The 19,309-nt window shown below is 33.4% G+C and overlaps 1 protein-coding gene across 1 annotated transcript in view; it reads right to left on the bottom strand.

Annotated features, from left to right (window-relative positions):
- The window catches only part of CWC22 (CWC22 spliceosome-associated protein), a 47,640-nt gene that overhangs the window by 9,786 nt on the left and 18,545 nt on the right, over positions 1-19,309 (bottom strand). The window contains exons 5-14 of the mRNA XM_012725413.1: positions 16,515-16,754; positions 15,317-15,445; positions 13,773-13,941; positions 13,076-13,129; positions 11,551-11,686; positions 11,262-11,468; positions 11,112-11,174; positions 6,954-7,058; positions 5,641-5,722; positions 1,598-1,658 (exon numbers count right to left, since the gene is read on the bottom strand). Coding sequence (XP_012580867.1) covers positions 1,598-1,658; positions 5,641-5,722; positions 6,954-7,058; positions 11,112-11,174; positions 11,262-11,468; positions 11,551-11,686; positions 13,076-13,129; positions 13,773-13,941; positions 15,317-15,445; positions 16,515-16,754 — 1,246 coding nt within the window. The remainder of the gene's footprint in view (positions 1-1,597; positions 1,659-5,640; positions 5,723-6,953; positions 7,059-11,111; positions 11,175-11,261; positions 11,469-11,550; positions 11,687-13,075; positions 13,130-13,772; positions 13,942-15,316; positions 15,446-16,514; positions 16,755-19,309) is intronic.

The following is a 19,309-nucleotide window of genomic DNA, read 5'->3' as shown; positions in this document are numbered from 1 at the left end:
ATGTTATCAAAATATGTTAAGGTTAGTTCTAGAAAAACTATCCTCTGAATTAAAACTAATAAAATTTATAATGACTTAATTATATTCCTCAAATAATGTGGCAAGATCACATAGTAATTTCAGTTTCAATTATAGTTTTAAAGGTTAATATGCTAATTTATTTTCTTTCATTGTTGACACATCAAATGCAGCCAAAGTTTAAATTGGTATGCTATTATTAATATACAAATAACTGATGGGTAAGAGGGCAAAATATTTTTTTATTTAGAAAGGATAACTTCTCAAAGTTATATTCTAACTTGGCCAACTCTGTAAAAGGACAGAAAAAGAAGTATCTTATGTTTCAGAAGCCTGTTGCAACTTGCTATATGGCAAAAGCAACAACACAAAATACAATGGTGAATGAGATGGCTGTACTGCAGTACACTTTATTTACAATTGGTTAAGGTATTAACCAGTATTTAGGCTTAACTGCAGATCATCTTTAAAGTTTTAAGACAATGGACTTAACCCACTGGGAACTCAGTTCAGACAATTAAGATCTTTTATAAGAGCTTATCTAAGCTGCCAGAACTGTACTAGGTATAGTACAAGTAAATTAGCAAGGTGTGAAAGACAAAACACTGAATGCCTTGGCTGAGGTTTCAAGGATCTAAATCCATGTGGGCAGGGAGCCATGTGTACAAGAAAACAACTATGAAAAAAAAAAGGGGTGTATGGGTAGGTACACACAACCAATCCTAAAAAAAAATCTAATTAATTTAATCTATGATTAAAGTGCTATGATACTTAGCATAGTAAAACATATTGAGTTATTGAAGAATCCTTGATACCATGTAGAGTATCTAACCTTGAATATGTGATGGAAACGTTTTTGTTGAAATAACGAATGAAAACTGACAGAATCTTCTACGTTCAATTAAAGTTACATAAAAACACATAAGCCACTTTTTGTTATTTGTATGACAAAAAATGTTTCAATGGGTTAAGTACATTGACCAAGTAACTTATTAAAGAACAAATATCCTTTTGCATTTAATTCACAATTTGATTTATAGGCAACTCTTCAGAAATTTATGTAAAGTGGTTTAGAGATGTCGTCCTTTTCTCATATTCCATTCAAACAACTCACTCGAATAAGGAGCATATATATAAGAAGCAACCTAGGGCTCTCAAGTTTGAGTTATTTTACAAAATCTAAGGCCTCCCTGTTGGCACAGGAGGTTAAGTCTCAGCACTATAAAGCTATTTGCTGCACAAGTTAGACCCAGGGCCTTGGAGCTGGTCTACATGGCATAGATGAGCCCTCCTATCCTCGCCTGCTGCTGCCCTCAGCAGTGTATTCCAGTGGATTTATCTGTTCTGCTCCCCACTCTCTCTGGTGAATCCGTTCACAGCCCCCCAGATCTCTGGCCTATACTCCATCTCTTATGTATACATAAAATAAATTTTTAAAGAAAATAATTTTACACTATCTATACTTTAAAAATAAATATTTAGCACTGAGTCATTATTTCTACTTATAATATTTTACCAATTGTCAACCAGTTTTATTACCAACATGCATTTCACAATAGAGAAAGAAATATTAACTTACTGTTTGGCTTTCAGGAAACTCCATTTTCAGCAATTTGTGAGCACATTCTTCAAAATCTAAACTGTAAAGATAAAATGATCACAAGAGTTAGGTGAAAGTGTACAGCATAAGCTGTAGGATACTACATTTAGCATTGTAGCTTACTAATTGTTTTAAATGTTTTTCTGGAATTCAAAATCATCACTTTTAACTCTATGAAGAATAAAGTACTGATATATACTACAAAATAGATGAAATTTGGATAATGTTAAGAGAAAAAAGTCTGTCAAAAATCCAGAAATAGGGCCCTCCCTGGTGGAACAGCGGGTAAAAGCACCGCACTAAGAAGCTTAAGCCACTTCTGCATGAGTTCAATCCCCGCCTGTCCTGGAGGAGATCCACATGGCGCGGCAGACCTCCCCTGACCCGCCCGCTGCTCCCCTCAGCAGTGTACTTTGTTGATCTGCCTGTACTGCTCCCCACTCTGTCTCTGGTGAACCCTCTCACCCTCCACATCTCTGGCCTGTACCCCAGTTCTGTATGCATAAATAAATAAATGTTTAAAAAAAAATCCAGAAATAGTATGATTCCTTCCACTTGTTCATTATCAGGGCCAGAATAGACAAATCCACAGACAAAAAAAAAAAAAAAAGCTTAAAAGTAGACACTACTAAATATTTCAGCTTCTTTAAGATCCAATTCAGGCAGCGACAGTTGTTCCAAGACCCCAACATATCATCTAGCACTTAATTATCACTTTTATATCTTCATTCATACTTAAACACTGGACTTTCACATTTTATAAAAACAAAGTATAAAAATAGTAAATAAAAAAAAGCCACTTGAGGGGCCCTCCCTGGTGGCACAGCGGGTTAAAGCACAGCACTAAGAAGCTTAAGCCACTTCCGCCTGCCCTAGAGGAGACCCACATGGCGCGGCAGACCTCTCCTGACCCGCCCGCTGCTCCCCTCAGCAGTGTACTTCCTCGATCTGCCTGTTCTGCTCCCCACTCTGTGTCTGGTGAATCCTTTCACCCTCCGCATCTCTGGCCTGTACCCCAGTTCTGTACGAATAAATGAATAAATCTTAAAAAAAAAAAGCCACTTGAAAAAAATGTTTTTACACAATGCTTGTACAAACTGTACTAAGAGAATTATCAAATGTAATGCAAATTTCTTTTTTTAAAGATTTATTTATTTATGCATACAGAACTGGACTACAGGCCAGAGGTGCAGGATGGGGGTTGGCAGGGGGTGAGAGGATTGACGAGAGACAGAGTGGGGCACAGAACAGGCAGATGGACAGAAATATACCAATGAGGGGAACAGTGGGGGGTCAGGAGAGGTCTGCTATGCCATGTTGGTCACCTCTGTGGCCTGGGATCAAACCCAAACTGCAGTGGCTGTGGACAGTTTCTGTGCTTTAACCCACTGCACCACCAGGGAGGGCCTATTTGCACACTTTATAGAATGTTCAAACTTAGTTTTGTTCACTATATTTCCAAAAGCAAACGGCTTTTTATAAAATATCCTCATAAGCCTTCTGATTTGATGATTGTATTTTATTCTTTATTTTTAGTTTGGTAAATTATAAACCTAAGATTTTTTAAAATACAAAAGCTGAAAATCTATAATCTAGCCTTCTTTCAAAAAAACCCAATGTTGATGTGTAAATATATTATTTCAGAATCTACATAATTATAGTCAATGCAACCTCAACAGTACCATATAGACCATGTATTTGTATTTTATCACCTAACATAGTATCAATCCATTTACTCCATTAACCTTTTTCAATGGTAGCATAAAATGAACAATTGGATTATTTGTGTTATCCAAAAAGATTGTCATTTAAAAAAAAACAAAACAGCACAATGCCGAACATAATTCTCTGTCAATAAATTTCTTTAAGAAATATGAGGGCCCTCCCTGGTGGTGCAGCAGGTTAAAGCACAGCACTAAGAAGCTAAAGCCACTTCAGCATGAGTTCAATCCCTGCCCCGGAGGTGATCCACCTGGCACAGCAGACCTCTCCTGACCCACCCACTGCTCCCCTCAGCAGTATACTTCGTCAGTCGGCCTGTTCTGCTCCCCACTCTGTCTCTGGTGAATCCTTTCATCGCCCCTGCACCTTTGACAGAACCCAGTTCTGTCTGTATAAATAAGTAAATATTAAGAAATATAATGATGAAAAAGGGTCAAATGGAAAGAATGTAGCTCTTGATACATCTTTTTTCAAAAGGCTTTCCATGAAAAGTTTATCATTCTTAATTCCTATAATGTTAATGTGTACCTCACTAAAGTTATCATTAGTACTGAGTATTTTTGTTTTAAACAGTAAATCACTTCAGCTACTTTGCTAATAACGCACTTATTTGTCTAGAATGACAGTTCACAACTAACATTTGCTTTATAATCAAATTACATGAATCTCAAAAACATGCTCTTTAAGTCAATCAAAATCTGTGTTTCTTTCCTAAGAAAGCTTAAAAGCTTTCTAGAAGCTTTCAAGTACAATAATCTTCACTATATATATAAATTATTTTATTTTTATTTTGTTTAAGATTTATTTATTCATACAGAACTGGGGTACAGGCCAGAGGTGCGGGGGTGACAGGATTCACCAGAGACAGAGCGGGGAGTAGAACAGGCAGATCAACAAAGTACACTGCTGAGGGTAGCAGTGGGCGGGTCAGGAGAGGTCTGCCATGCCATGTGGTCACCTGCGGGGCAGGTGGGGATCGAACTCATGCGGAGGTGGCCTTAGCTTCTTAGTGCAGTGCTTTAACCCGCTGTGCCACCAGGGAGGGCCCTATATAAATTATTTTTTATCATGCACTGAGGGCTCAAATTGTTTAACAAATACCAATGCATATGACAGCAATTATGTAATAGTGGCTGTCACTTGTTTCTTAAGGCTTTAATTTTTCAATTCTTTTGTGTAATTCACAGATTATTAAGATTATAATGAGTAAAAATTTTCTTTTAAATGATTATTCAAAGAGTTCCTTGGCAATGATGCAAGGTTAATGTTGATAACTTAAACAATGAATTTGCTTACTAAGAAAGGTCAAATGAAAGGTCAAATCTAAGAACAGTTAGTTACCTATAGCATTTCTCATTTTCCCCTTTAATCTTCCATGAAAAATTAAATAGCTGTTCCTTTCATGTGAAAAGCAAATACTTAAAAATAAACCAATAAAATATCTAACCAGTATTTTGCTGTTTGATATTCCTCTTTTTGAAGATGAATTTAGACAAAATATTTTCAGACAGACTGAAAACAAGATGACTCCTACTTATGAATCATTATTACTATTACATCATACTAAATGGAAATATACAAAACCTAATAAACTGAGAAAACAGTCTTCTTTAATGTAAAATGTAAACACAATACCTCCTAAATCAATAAGTCCATACAAAACAACCGATGAATTATTTAACATTTTCATACATCTCCTTTCAAAACCAAACTCATAGCAACCTTCAAAGGGAACAGGTTTTGTTTTCATGACATCATAGCAGTTCTTACTTAACATTACTTCAAAGGATCCTTAGAACTGTTCTAAATCTAATTTTTGTTTCCATTTATATTCATTTCCACCTGCAGAACAAACTAAGTGTCTAAAAGTTATACTAGTGTGTCTCTGCTTAGGCCAGAGTTAGAAACAAAATTAAGAGAAAAAAAAAAAAAAGAAAACCAACAAAAAACCCAGATGTGACTTTGACATCATTAACTACTGCCTTAGGTCTGTGATATTATCATTTCCAGGCTTTTCTTAGTGATGTTTAACTATAAGATGTGACACAGTTAGGGAAAAAAAAAACATTTAATTAGTAAAAAAAATTAGATTTTCCATATATGTTAAGACAATTTGCCATTGAAGCAAAGAACCAAGAGTAGGGACTTAGTAGGTTGGGCTTGGAATAGGAGTACACAAGCAGATAGTTTGAATTCCCTGAAATGGTATCTAGATTTATGTCATCACAGTCTAAAAATCCCATTTCCTTGCTTATCCCTTATCAAAAAAAAAAAGGATCAGCTGAGCTTCAGTATCTTACCTTGACTGAATTGCAAGATAAATTGTACGACGAAAGGAGACTAGATTAATTTCTGTTTTGTCATGAATAGTTACTTTTTGACCTGAAAGAAGTTAAACATAACAAATTATGAAAATATAAAAATGAGAAACTGAAAAGGTATCTTTTTATATCTTTCTCATAAATCTATTCAGAATCTGAATACTCATATCCACAGCATAAAGTTTTATTTGTAGAAGTCAAAGTAACTATTTTGAGTCTATGTCATCTCTTAGGAGTGTTTTAATAAGTTTTGTTAACTCAAAGTCCAGAAACAAACCAGGAAAACTATTTTTGATTCAGTGTCACCTGCTTACTTAGATACTGCAAAAGGCTATAATAATCTACTCTTCTGTAAAATTTGATTTCTGAGTTATTAATAGTATTGTAATCATTTTAAAGGAGCATAATTTATGGAAGAAATTGAACACTATATAATCATGATAGGTAGGATGGGTCCAACATAAGTATGCATTATTTGTCAAAATTTTATCTAATTTATAGAAACTCTCCCAATACATATTTACTGGTTCTTACTTAACCAGTTGTCATAGTAAATAAATAAATTTTAAAAGTAATATATAGTATGTGGATTTACACATTTTAAGTAAGAAGCATATTGGAAAAAACTAAACTTATTTTTATAAAATACATTATAGAAGAACAATTATACCTTAAGACAGACCTATAGTATATTGTGTCCAAAGCAGGAAAGACATACTTTTGTCTTAAAAAATATGATATAAGTAAATAATGATGGTTAATATAAGCTCATTTAAATATTTTAACTGGGACTGAACCAAAATAAGTTTTAAATTTATTTTCCTGTAAAAATATAATCAAAGCTGAAGAGGAAGAACATCATGCCTGCTTCTGTGCAAATATAGTTTTTGGCCTCCCCACTCTATTTTGCCAGAGTGAACAGCAAATATCTCTAGTCATTCTCATCTGTCACATTCGTGCTGAGGTTACATAAATCACAGACATTCAACATGAATGTACCTTTTTTATAGTTTAAAAATCAAAGGCATGAAATGTCAAACTAAAATTATGATGATGGCAAAAATGAATTTCCTGTTAAATATTTTTTATAGTAGGGTTTCACAATCTTCACAATACTGACATTTTGGGCTAGAATCTATTTTGTTGAGGGGGAAGTCACCCCAAGCATTCATCTCTAGATGACAGTAAGAACCCTCTCAACAGAGCGAGAACCACTGATACATATAAATCTATTAAAATTAACTTAATTATAGTACTACTTATAGTACTATTTAAATAAGTAGCACATTTACCTTCTTCATCTTCTTCTCCCTCTTCCTCTTCTTCCTCCTCCTCTTCTTCACTACTTCCAGCATCTTGGTCTGTATTGGAGTCACTATCTCCTTCATCAAGAATTTCTTTAAGAATAAATTAAATTTAGGAAAAAAATTAATGAGTGAAGTTAGTAAAATTTTTCATTCTGAGATTGTCAGTCAGTTCACTGAAATCTATAGTGGTGTGTTAACAATTGGTCAACCAACAAAGATGATCACATAGTTCCCATGTTATTATCCAGGTGGTCAGGAAACATTAAGTTGATATAAATAGTCACACGTATCACCCTCCTACCAGACATACCATTCTGGCCATAAAATGAGGAAAGGATGAGAATAGAAAATATAGATAAAGGTTTTTCAAAAAATCAAGGGCACTGGAAATTTTAATCAGGAATGAAAAACTAGTGTATAAAAACTAGTCTGACATCAGAAGACAAGTCTATTATATAAAGCTAAGATAGATAGAGAAAAAAATCTGGGTTAAGATTATTCTTTGAAAGACGAAAAGGAAAAAGAAAGAACTGATTGTTTACATTTCACTTTAAACAAAGACAATGACATTTTTAGTAAATGCATACCTATTAAATAGAACATTATAATCAATCTAAAAACTTTCCATACAACAAACAGGTCTTCAACAAAAATTGAATTCTTCATTGAATTATTACTTCTAAAATCCAACTGTAGAGTAAATGGAAGTTGTCAGGTTTTTTGCGCCCACCTGCATTAGCATCTATGACAGACACCTGGTGGTCTATATACACATGCCTGATGTGGGGAACCAGGTTTTAAGGTAAGGGCATGGATTAAGCAGATTGAGCCAAAACACACTGAGCATATAAAGGGCTATAAAGTTGGCAGTGCTGCAGGTGAGGAGGGAGAGGGGTTTTGGGAGGGAAGCCTGAAGACCTAACAGCAGAGTGCAGTGGAGAACTGCAGAGAATGACTAAGAGAGAGGAAAGAACTTAGAGGGATGGGGGTGGGGGGCAGATGTGTGGTGAGGGGGTCAAGTTGCTGTTTCCTAGTTGGCTTGTTCCCCCTAACCTGTGGGGATGATACCAAGGGCTCCAAGGTTCTCTTTTAAACTGAACTGATGATGAAACCACTGGGCCTGGGATGGTTGCAGAAGAGCAATTTACTTTAGGATATGGATGAAAGCGGCGATGCCAATTAACAAACTACATCACATGTAGTTGTAATACTATGAGAAACAAATCACTTAGAAAAGTAGTTATAATTCAGTCCTCAATTGACACACAGACCTCAAAACTTAGTATCTAACAAATGTGACTCAAGAAATTATCTTCAGTGTTCGGTTTACTATTGCATAACATGGGTTTGACAGACTTTATTTAAAAGAGGAAACTCTTTAGTATTCAATAGTAGCAAGAAAGGAACTCCTGCTGTTTTCCCAAATGCTATGAAACCTAAAACACAAGCACACCTGGGTCACTCTAAGGTGCTAATTACTAAAGCTGTGCCTACTTCCTGCTGTGCCTATCTTTTTATGCCAGCTCTAGAACATTTTATGAAAGAATGAAGGTCAATCGAGTCCTCTAGTCCTTCATATCATTCTCTTCTCATCTCTATACTTTAGAATCTACTCATTGAAATTACTTCAGCAATGGCAACTGAATTCCATTAACTGAATAAAGCAGTGGTTTTCCCTGACTCCCTCAGGGGATCACAGAAACTTGTCAAGTGCTTTGTGAGGTCAAAACTATTTCCATAATAATACTGCAACAAGATCTGCCTTTTCAGTGTGCTGATATTGGCAAAGATGGTCCAAAGGTGACAGGGTTAAAAACTGCTGCAATCTGAGCCCTAATCAAGGCATGTATCTGCAGTAGCAATTCTGGTGCTCTTTACTGACACTCTGCCTATATTGGAAAAAGGCCAGTTTCACTTAAATGCCCAACATGAGGAAGAAGGTAATTATTAATTTTATTAAATCTGAGATGTTGAATATATAGGCCTTTATAATAATCTGAATAATGAAACAAGAAGTTCATATACAGCACTTCTGTTATAGACAGATATACAATGTTGCCGGTTATCCCAAGGAAAAACATTTGTGTAACTGTTTGAATTCCAAGATGAATTAGCTATTTTCATTTTTACTTGAAAGGCATGGCTGACAACTATAGATGTTAGGTATTTGGCACACATTTTTCTCAAATACAAAAAAAGCGAGATTGTCACTTCAAGGAAAATAACACTATTTGAACCAAGCAAATCTAAGAGAAAAATTAGAATTCTGTATTCCTGTGAGATAGCTTTCATTACTCAGATATTTCTGACAAGTAATATTAATAAAAGTGATTTCTTGATATCGCATTATTTAATTTTGATAATTTAATGTGTTAACTAACACAGAATGTATATAACATAATGATTATTTTCCAAGTGTCTGGAAATAATGCATGCATAAAAGATCCATTCAAAGTGACAGGCCAAGGGATTTGAATCTAAGACTAAAAATTTGTGATACTGTCTTGGATTTCAAATTATAGTTCATCTTTAAGAAACTACAAACTCTTATATATTGGCAGTGTTAAGGAAGGACATAACACAAGTATCTGAAAAAGCTATTAAAATACTCCTCCCTTATCCAAGTATAGGTCTATGTGAGGCTTAATTTTCTTCATATTACACTTGAATCAAAACAACCTATTACAACAGACTGAAATCAAATATGATTATTCAACTGTTTCCTATTAAGTCAGATATTAAGCTACACAAAATAAAGCATCCTTCTTCTTACTATTCTTGTAATAATTTTTATAGACAAATATAACACGTTATATACTAGGTTTAATGCTATTTTGAAAAAAATTACTATATTTTGTATGCTCAGTTTTAATTTCTCATAAAGTAAATACCAACAGATAAAATGTAAATAAACAAAACCTCTCTGGAATCCTCACTAGTTTTCAAGAGTATAAAGGAACCTTGAGACTGAAGAATTTTAAGACGTGCTGTAATAAAAGAAAGCGTTACTTTACTGACACTGGCCAACTGTTGTGACTAAAGAAATAGATGGGGAATTGCCAAGTTAAAAAAAAAAAATCATGCCAGGTATAATAAGAATTCCACAAAATCATTACTACCTTTTAAATGTAGGAAAACTTCACAAGGATGGAAGAAAATATATCTAAAACATTCTCCATGTCTGGAAAGTAAAATTATTAACAACAGAAGGGATCTGGTTGTTGCAGCATCTAAGGAAAGAAACCTCTTTACTGTAATAGATTTTTAGGATATAGAAGAGAGTTTTTCAGACCTGTACTTTCCACTCAACATTCTAAATCAAGAATGACTAAAACACTGAATACAGATAATGACAAAGTTCCAGGATTTTGCTTTTTCTTCAGAGAGGCTTTCAGGGAAATGAAGTACTTCTTAGGTAAAATCACAATTCAAAGGCAATAAATAAAGTTATATAGTGTTACTATTCTCAGTGACCTAGAATATGAGCTTTAGAAGAAAGAAATATGAAAAAATTTGTGTATCTCAATATTTGTAGAAATACAAAGCACCATATTTTACTTATCTTTACACACACACACACACAAACACACACACAGCACTTACCTTTTATAGCAAACAAGCAACTTGTTCCAGATCACTTAACTAGCAAAATGGCGAAGAAAGAATACAAACCAAAGTCTGTCCAAAGTTAGTACTTATATTAATGATACACAAAAGATAATGAACCAACTAATCAATTCATAAGCGCCAATACTATAGATAGCAATATTAATGATACACAAAAGATAATGAACCAACTAATCAATTCATAAGTACCAATACTATAGATAGCAAGGTGACTGATGTTATTAGAAAGACATCAACTTGTCTTCAAGAAGTAATAAAAGGATAGCACTTAAAAGACTATATGATTATATGGCATTTGAAACAGTAATTCTTAAGCGTCAGTGAAGTTAAATTAAGGACACTAGTAATATATGAAAATGAGGAAGTATGAGATTTATAGAAAATTGTGTGAGTGAACAGTGAAGAGAACATCTCAGTAAGGTGCAGCTCAGTAATCTATACCTCTTTGTCATATTATGTAACTATATAAATTGCGCTACTTGCCCAAAATAAACAAGTCAATAAAATTCTACATACCCTTCTTAATAGCTTTATACTTCTCTTCATTCTCCATAAAGTTAGGATCCATCTTGAAAACATCTTAAAAAACAAGTTTAGAGTTAAGTGTTTATTTTCTATATTTACATATATTGGCCCCAACTTGCCAACCCCAACCCCCTGACGTACTAAGAACATCTTCTGGATTATAGTCATCCTCCAGAGGGAGCATATGGGTGAACTGATCATCTTCTTCTACTAAGTCAAGTCCTTCTAGAATAACAGGGTGGTCCTTAAATCCATCCTTCCGAACAGCAAACATCACTTCAATCATATACTGAACTCTCTTGTCAATTTCAGATTCATGGAGAATGTTTCGAAGGCGTTCAAATATAGCTAAATTTAAACAGAAAGGCAATCAAATAAGCAAAAAAGGTTATATTACTCTCATAAAAGCTCATATCAAATCTATACTTACCATTGATTCCTCTTGGTGACACCTGTGTTAATTTCAGGCCACATTCCTTGAGAAAACCAATGGCCACTTCAACACTATCATCTGTTGGTCTTTCCAGAAGCAAAGTGAGCATCTCTAAACATAAAACTTCATGTGCCTTAAATAGAATGAACACACATATAGAGAAAATGCTTTTACGTATATTAACCTAGGATTGATAGTGATAATGAAAATCAGTAAATCTGTTCTTTTGCACTGACAATACTGTGCATATGATGAACTACATTTCATAATATTCATAGAAATACTCCAAACAAAGGATACCATTGTCCAAATAACTATTAGTCCCTAAATCTAATTCACTAGAATACAACTGAGTTATCTTCAGAAAAAATCTTCCTCCAAATTCATTATATATGAAATATAATGTACATTATCTATAGAAAGTGACATATTTAATCTCAGAATATTTAAAAATTATGCAATTTTACTCTGAATTATTTTTAACAGTCACAATATGAAGCAAAGTACTATGATTCTTTTTATAATACCTTTCTCCATATCACTGTTATGGAGTCTTGTATTAGAGTCAAGGAATTATTGCTATATATCACAATTGGAAATATCTAAAATATTCATAATTTTAACTGTTTTGTGACAATGCCAAAAACATCTCCAATATAAATGCAAACTACATTCAAAAACTGAAAAATATTCTTTGTGCTGTTATAGAAATGTGAAGTTCCCATGGCCACAAGTAGCTAATCAGATTAAATGTTTCTAAGAGAAAATACTGGAATGTATCTCATGTAGGAAATAATTAAAATATTATTTAATATTATAGAAAGGTTATGTAACTTCAAAATCCTTCCTCATACACACATAAATTAGGGATAGTCCTATAGACATGTATGAAGTACACTTCAGTATGAACAAGAGCTATTTTACCATATTCAAACATAAATAGAAACTGAATCAAAATTTAAAATAGAAAAAACACAAAGAGAACAATAAAATGATACAATTATTTATATTTAAAACTGATTAAAAATTTTAATTTCTTTCACCTAATAAGCCAATACTGAGAATATATGGCTATACAAACACACACACACACCCCTATACATATACACATATATGTAAAAACTATGTAGTTGAAGAGAAAAGGGATTTTAAAAAGAATATCACATATTATTAGATTCTCCTGAATAACAGATCCTGGGGAAAGAAGTGGAGGGAGATATCAAAATTACTGTTTTATGAAAGTGATTAGATTATATCCTCTTTGAAGGAATAAATGGTTTTTAAATAATTGTGTACAATATTAAGAATTAATCAATTTGATAAAACTCTTATTCTGGTTCTTTACACTAAAAGATGTTCAATGTATTTATTGTCTTTTTAAAACTAAGTATCATCCAAGATTCTTTTTCCATGGTATACAAAACAATATAAATCAAAACAAAAATAGAACTGTCACTCTGAAGTGGCATCAAACTTGTGTAGACATCTAACGCTAATACACAAAGCTGTGATGATTACTTACCACATTTTGGTTAATAAGATGTGCCACAAATTTCGAAGCAGTCAGACAAAGTTGCTAAAATATGAAAATAGAGACAAAGAATCTATAAACTAAAACCAATTTTCATTTATTTACAGATTCAACCACTTACATACTTTTTAAAATATGTAACCTGGGAGCCCTCCCTGGTGATGCAACAGGTTAAAACACCGCTTTATAAAGCTATCCGAAGCCACTGCCCCGTGAGTTCAAACCCCATCCTGGAGGTGACCCACATGGCACAGCAGACCTCTCCTGAACTGCGTGCTGCTTCCTTCAGCAGTGTACTTTGTCAATCTTCCTATTCTGCTCCCCACTCTCTCTGGTGAATCCTCTTACCCACCACACCTCTGGCCTGTACCCCAGTTCTGTAAGCATAAATAAATCTTTAAAAAAAAAAAAAGTAACATGGAAGGATAATTTTCACATTATCATTTACTGGATAAAAACTAGTATGTGAAAGAGCATGATTTTTGATTAGTTATTATTTTTGTGGCTGATTAGTGGCCAGGGATATTTAATAGACAAAAAGATGTTCTCATGAATATATTAAAAAAAAATTCCTATGTAGAAATCAACATTGCCTTTTATTGATACTGTTGTCAGTTAGATCCTATGTTGATACTGGTTGCTAGTTAAATCCTATGTGACAGTCTACTTACAAGCCTATCCTATATACCTTATCATTTCGTCGATAGCCTTTTCGAAAATTAAGAATTAACCTCTTGAGGATCAATTCTCCAATTTGTGGAAATTTTGAGTTGATAATAGCAACCAGTGCTGCATATACATGGGTGAAGATTGGAGAAGCACTCTGTGCTTGCAAAACAGATCTGGACAAGAGACCCCTGTTTTAATAAAGTGAAAAAAAGGAAGTCAACAATAAACAACAACTTAAAAAGTGGCAATATTACTACTTGGTAAATAATTACAAAAGCTAAATCAGGCATTAATTTATACCAGTTTATCTAGGGGAAGAATTTGTCTTACTAATAAAAACTACTTTTGTAAAAGCAAAACTTCAACTTCTGCTTTTATAAATTAGATTTCACTATAATTTTTTCTGTTTACTATAGCTAAACATGAGTTTGAGTTTTTTAAACATTTTAGATATAAATTTGTTGAACATTTATAAAAATGTGAAGAAAAAAGATCTACTTTAAAAGTACTAAACTAGTTAACATAAAATTTCTCAATCTCATTTATATAAAATTAATACTGTGATAAAAAACACATTTGGGTGGTTTTCACTTTTAAACTATTTTTAGTGAAATAAAAATAAAAATATGAAACATTCCTATGAACAGTATAAAGACACAATCAAAACACTGCAATAATAATGCTATAATTCGGAAGGACAATGAAAAAATTCGACATAACTAATTTTGAAACTGTCATATTTCTATATGCATTTGATAAGGGAGAGATAGTAATAAGTGAATTAACTGCACAATCACTTTTTATAATTTAAGGACAAATAATTCTGGACTCTCAGAAAGTTGAAAGACAGTATCTTAATAGTTATCAGGCTTAGGTATGACAACTGACTCACTAGTGCAGAAAATGAGAAAAAAAAAAATCCAGCTTATCAATTTAAGGTTTTAAGAAACACATCTAACTGCTCTGAGTAAATGGGTGAAGCTTGTCTACCTCTGAGGGCATTAGATGCCCCATAACATGGTATGTCTTATTTATTTCCCAATGATTTCAGAGATGAGAGGTTAGTCATTTGCAAATAACAAAGAAAAATAGCCCTAAGATTTTAAAATAAGTAAAATATGATATATATTTTTCCTGTTCCTTTTAAATAAATATCACCAACTTAAAAATACACAGAAAATGCTATATCTCTCTTCTACTTTTCTAAAATTTATTATCTTTCTCACTTTTTTTAATTAGATATTAAACTGATTTCAGGTAACATATGTATATATTCATTTAACTTTAAACTTAATTTAAATATGTGTTTAAATACTGAAACAATTCAATTAACAAATGCCTGCAAGTCACTAAATGACAGAAAAGCTTCTTCAAAGCATAAAACCCCATACAACTCCTAACAAGTTATGTTAGTGACTTATATTTTTATAAAGATTTCATTTTAATTAAATATTCTCAACTACCTTTAAAATAAATAGCATAATAAAGCAATGATAATGTTCATGTTTATACTGTGTTCCTTTGAAAAATTGATAAGAAATACTACAAATAACTGATGCTTACCTTCCTCTAACTATATTTTCTTGAAGTAGTTCTTGAATAATAATACCTATATTAGAAATGTTGACCTTATTGATAAGACCATTGATTGACTTCTTGAGGGCCTCCCAGCTCATTCTCTGGTATGCTAAGCTGAAAAAAAAAGTAATTTAGTAAAGAAAAACTTAACAATTACAAGAGAAAAACAGAATTACAAGAAAAATACCATGGTCCTTTATTTTTTAAATTTTTACAAAATGACACAAAGTGCAATAAAACACGACTATCTGAATATACAAATGATATTCAAAAAATTTAAACATAAGTTTAAAATATTTATTTATTGTACACATGATGCTTAGGTACAGACTGCTCCATCCTAATACATTATATGTAGTTATATCCCTCTGTACTGCAATTTACAATGCTTGATCTGTCAATACCTGCTTATTTTATCTTACAATACTTCATTTACTTAAACCTGTCTTTAAAGAAACATTTAATGTATAGCAAATTTTTATTTATAATATAAAATACCCAATCACAAACATAAAAAGAAATATATCTTCCTTATATAAGCATAACATATAAAAATTAAATGTTTTAAACTATAAAAATGGCAATATAGGAAAAGGTAAAGTAATATGCCATTATGGGGGCAGAAAGTTCATTCCAAGTATTTTAACAAACAATGTTATATTTAAGTAGTAATAGTCCCTCAGTCCTTTCCAACACTGCTCTGGAAATCTGGTGAAACTAAAGGAATTCTTGGAATCTAAACACAAATACAGAGGATTATGGAGGATAACAGTTACATCAAAATATGGAAAGAATGAAAGTTTGATATAGCTTCCTATGTGCTCTAACACATTAAATAACAAGTGGTCAAAATAATTTTTATTTACAGGCATATATACAAACATTATATTTGCAACAAATAGTCTGTTAGTATGTGGTCTGCTGCCTATATTCCCAAAAGAAAAAAAATGATAAATTTTAGTTAGAGTTGAGTAAAGTCAAGATATAATGGATTGCCTGAATTCTATCCATTAATGACCTCTTGAAAATCTGTAAGTGAAGAGTCTGTGTTCTGAAGTGGTAACTAGCCTTATCTTGGCGGAATAATATAATTTCTTGAGAGCCAAATTTAGTTAGACCACAGGTGATTGTATATTTTTTTTCCTGAGGATACTACAATATATACTTAGTAAAACTGACATACCTGTTTTTATCTGTAATCTGTTCTTGCATCATCCTGAGCTTTGCAGGAGGAATATATGCTCCTCCAGTGCGAGTAAGGAGAGGATCCAGCTCATCTTTCTTCTTTTTTGTAGTAGGTTCATCCTGAGCAGAGGAACTCCAGGTTACTGATGATTCTGGACTTCTTCTCCTAGGAGATGGAGTTCTACGGGACCTCTTCCGATCCACATCTCTCTCTCTGCGTTTTTCTCGATCTCTACTTCTATAGTATTTTTTTTTTTAATGGAGAAAAGATACAATTTTAAATGAACTGCGTACTGCATGAGTGAGAACATAAGTGGGTCTTACAAATTCAGATTAGGAAAAGTGTTTGGGAGTGGTGAGGAACTCAAACTAGGCCTTCAAGGGTGGACAGGGCTTATTCTGGATCAAAGTGGGAAGAGAGACTCAAAGGAGGAAGGGGGTATTCTGCACTCGCATAAGATAATGAAAAACCAAGGCATGTTCGGACCAGAAAAACAGACAGGAAATTTCCTGATTCACACAAAACAATAGTTGGAGAGATGTTAGGTCAGACTATTAAATGGAGAGTCATTATAATTTTTGAGTGAAACAGTACATGAAAAGTGTTAGAAGATAAAATGGCCTGTGAAATATATGCTAAATTGTACAAAAGAAAAAACTGGAGTTTATTTCTAATAATGACAGTTTAGAAATAAGACTGTTACTAAAAATATAATACTGTAAGTTGTTTCCTGATAAAATGTGTATTTTTATTAGAAACCTCAGAATAGCATATTTCTAGCTAAGATAACGTTAAACAAAAAAAAAATCAAGCATTTTCTAGTCATAACATATCACTTCCTTAGTAACACAGGTACATCCTTTCTTAAGTGAATACTTCTTTTATTTTTTAAGATTTATTTATTTATTTATTTATTTATTTATACATACATACATACATACATACATACAGAACTGGGCCAGAGGTGAAGGGGCGGTGAAAGGATTCACAAGAGACAGAGTGGGGAGCAGAACAGGAAGATCAACGAAGTATACTGTTGAGGGGAGCAGCGTGTGGGTCAGGAGAGGTCTGCCACGCCATGTGGATCACCTCACGGGCGGGCGGGGATCGAATTCTTGCAGAAGTGGCTTTGGCGGGCGGGGATCGAACTCTTGCAGAAGTGGCTTTAGCTTCTTAGTGCTATGCTTTAACCCACTGCGCTACCAGGGAGGGCCTTACGTGATTATTTTTAAACAACCAGGGTATTGCTCTCTGAACCTATTAACAACTAATAGCAAATAGGGAAACCTTACTTTTTGCTGTCTTTTGCAAGAAAGGAGTTTATTCCTCTAAATACTGCTTTGGAAAACTCAGATCATCTGCTCATGTTTGGTGCAACCGTATGTTGTATGATTACAGTGAGTAAAGATAAGTTTCATATGATTACTGCGTTTCCAGGAAACCACTAGACAGACTTATACAAACTCTAGAGGGCAAAAGCAGTCACAACTCAGACATCAGTGGAGAAGTAGTTTGGAAAAGAGACCTAAATGAATGCTAGTGTGAATAGAAGACAGAATGAACAGAGAGGGTAACCGTGGTTACAAACAGAAATGCCAATCACTAAAAGCAGGTACCCTGTATTCTAGGCAACTGAATTGACTACTCAAGAGTATTATGTTCTAAGAGAGCAAGGATTTATTGACATTGGTTGTGATTCTTCTGAGAAACACCTAGTAAGAGAAATTTAGCTTGCTGATAAAATCCTTCCTTACAAGTGTAGTTTTTGTTCTTGCAGCCTGCAGAAGTAATAGAGTCTTCTTTGAAATAAATAGGAACATTTTTCTTCAAATGCTTTGGGACTGTTAGCCTATTATGTTACTGTATGATTAAGTGTATTAAATGGGACTTTATACTGAATCAAACACAGAGTTAAACTCATGTAAAACAGTCAGAGGTTATGGACAAAAACATGGGTTTTGGATTCAAAATTGAGCTCAAATTCTTACTTCATGATCTACCAGATAGATAACGACAACCTTAGGTTACATTATTTAATCATGTCAAACTCATTTCCACATATATAAACTGGTAAAAAACAGTGTGTAGATTCTAAGAGTTCTGACAGTATTAGAGGATGTATGCAAAATGCTTAGCTACCAATTGTGGTGGTAGTAAATTGTTCTTATAAGGTGAGAGCAGATGAGTATGGTTTTCAGATTAATTTTATGTAGATTAGACAGTAAGTAATGAGAAGGACATTTTTGGTTGCAGAAACCAAACTATATGTCAGCTTTAAACTCAGAGGAATCTGACCAAAATCCTTTTGGTGGGTAAGTATTGGTAGTTATGGAATGGATAATATGAGAGAGACATCAAGAGGGATATAGAGGGCCCTCCCTGGTGGTGTACTATGTAACTACCATAGTCACTGCAGCACGAGTTCGATTCCAAGCCAGGGAGGTGACCCAGATGGTGTGGCAGCCCCCTCCAGACCCACTCGCTGCTCCCCTCAGCAGTGTATTTCAGTATATCTGCCATTTCTGCTCCACACTGTCTCTGGAGAAAACTCTCACCACCATGGCACCTCTGGCCTGTACCCCAGTTCTTATATGCATAAATAAATAAATCTTAAAATAAAGAAGGATATAGAACTTAGTGAACAATGATGCATGGTAAGTAAGTTTTTAAAACTGGATTACTAATAAGATAGGTAATCAAAATCCCCAAAATGCAAATAAAAATAATATATTGTATCATATATAAACTACTTTTTTCACTCTGTATAGGATCTCAAAAACTCACATAAGCCA

The sequence above is a fragment of the Condylura cristata genome, unplaced genomic scaffold (assembly GCF_000260355.1).
Source record: "Condylura cristata isolate star-nosed mole 26May11 unplaced genomic scaffold, ConCri1.0 scaffold00002, whole genome shotgun sequence".
In the NCBI taxonomy this organism is placed as follows: domain Eukaryota; kingdom Metazoa; phylum Chordata; class Mammalia; order Eulipotyphla; family Talpidae; genus Condylura; species Condylura cristata.
The sequence above is the reverse complement of the archived record's forward strand: the minus strand, read 5'-3'. Positions and strand labels throughout refer to the sequence as shown.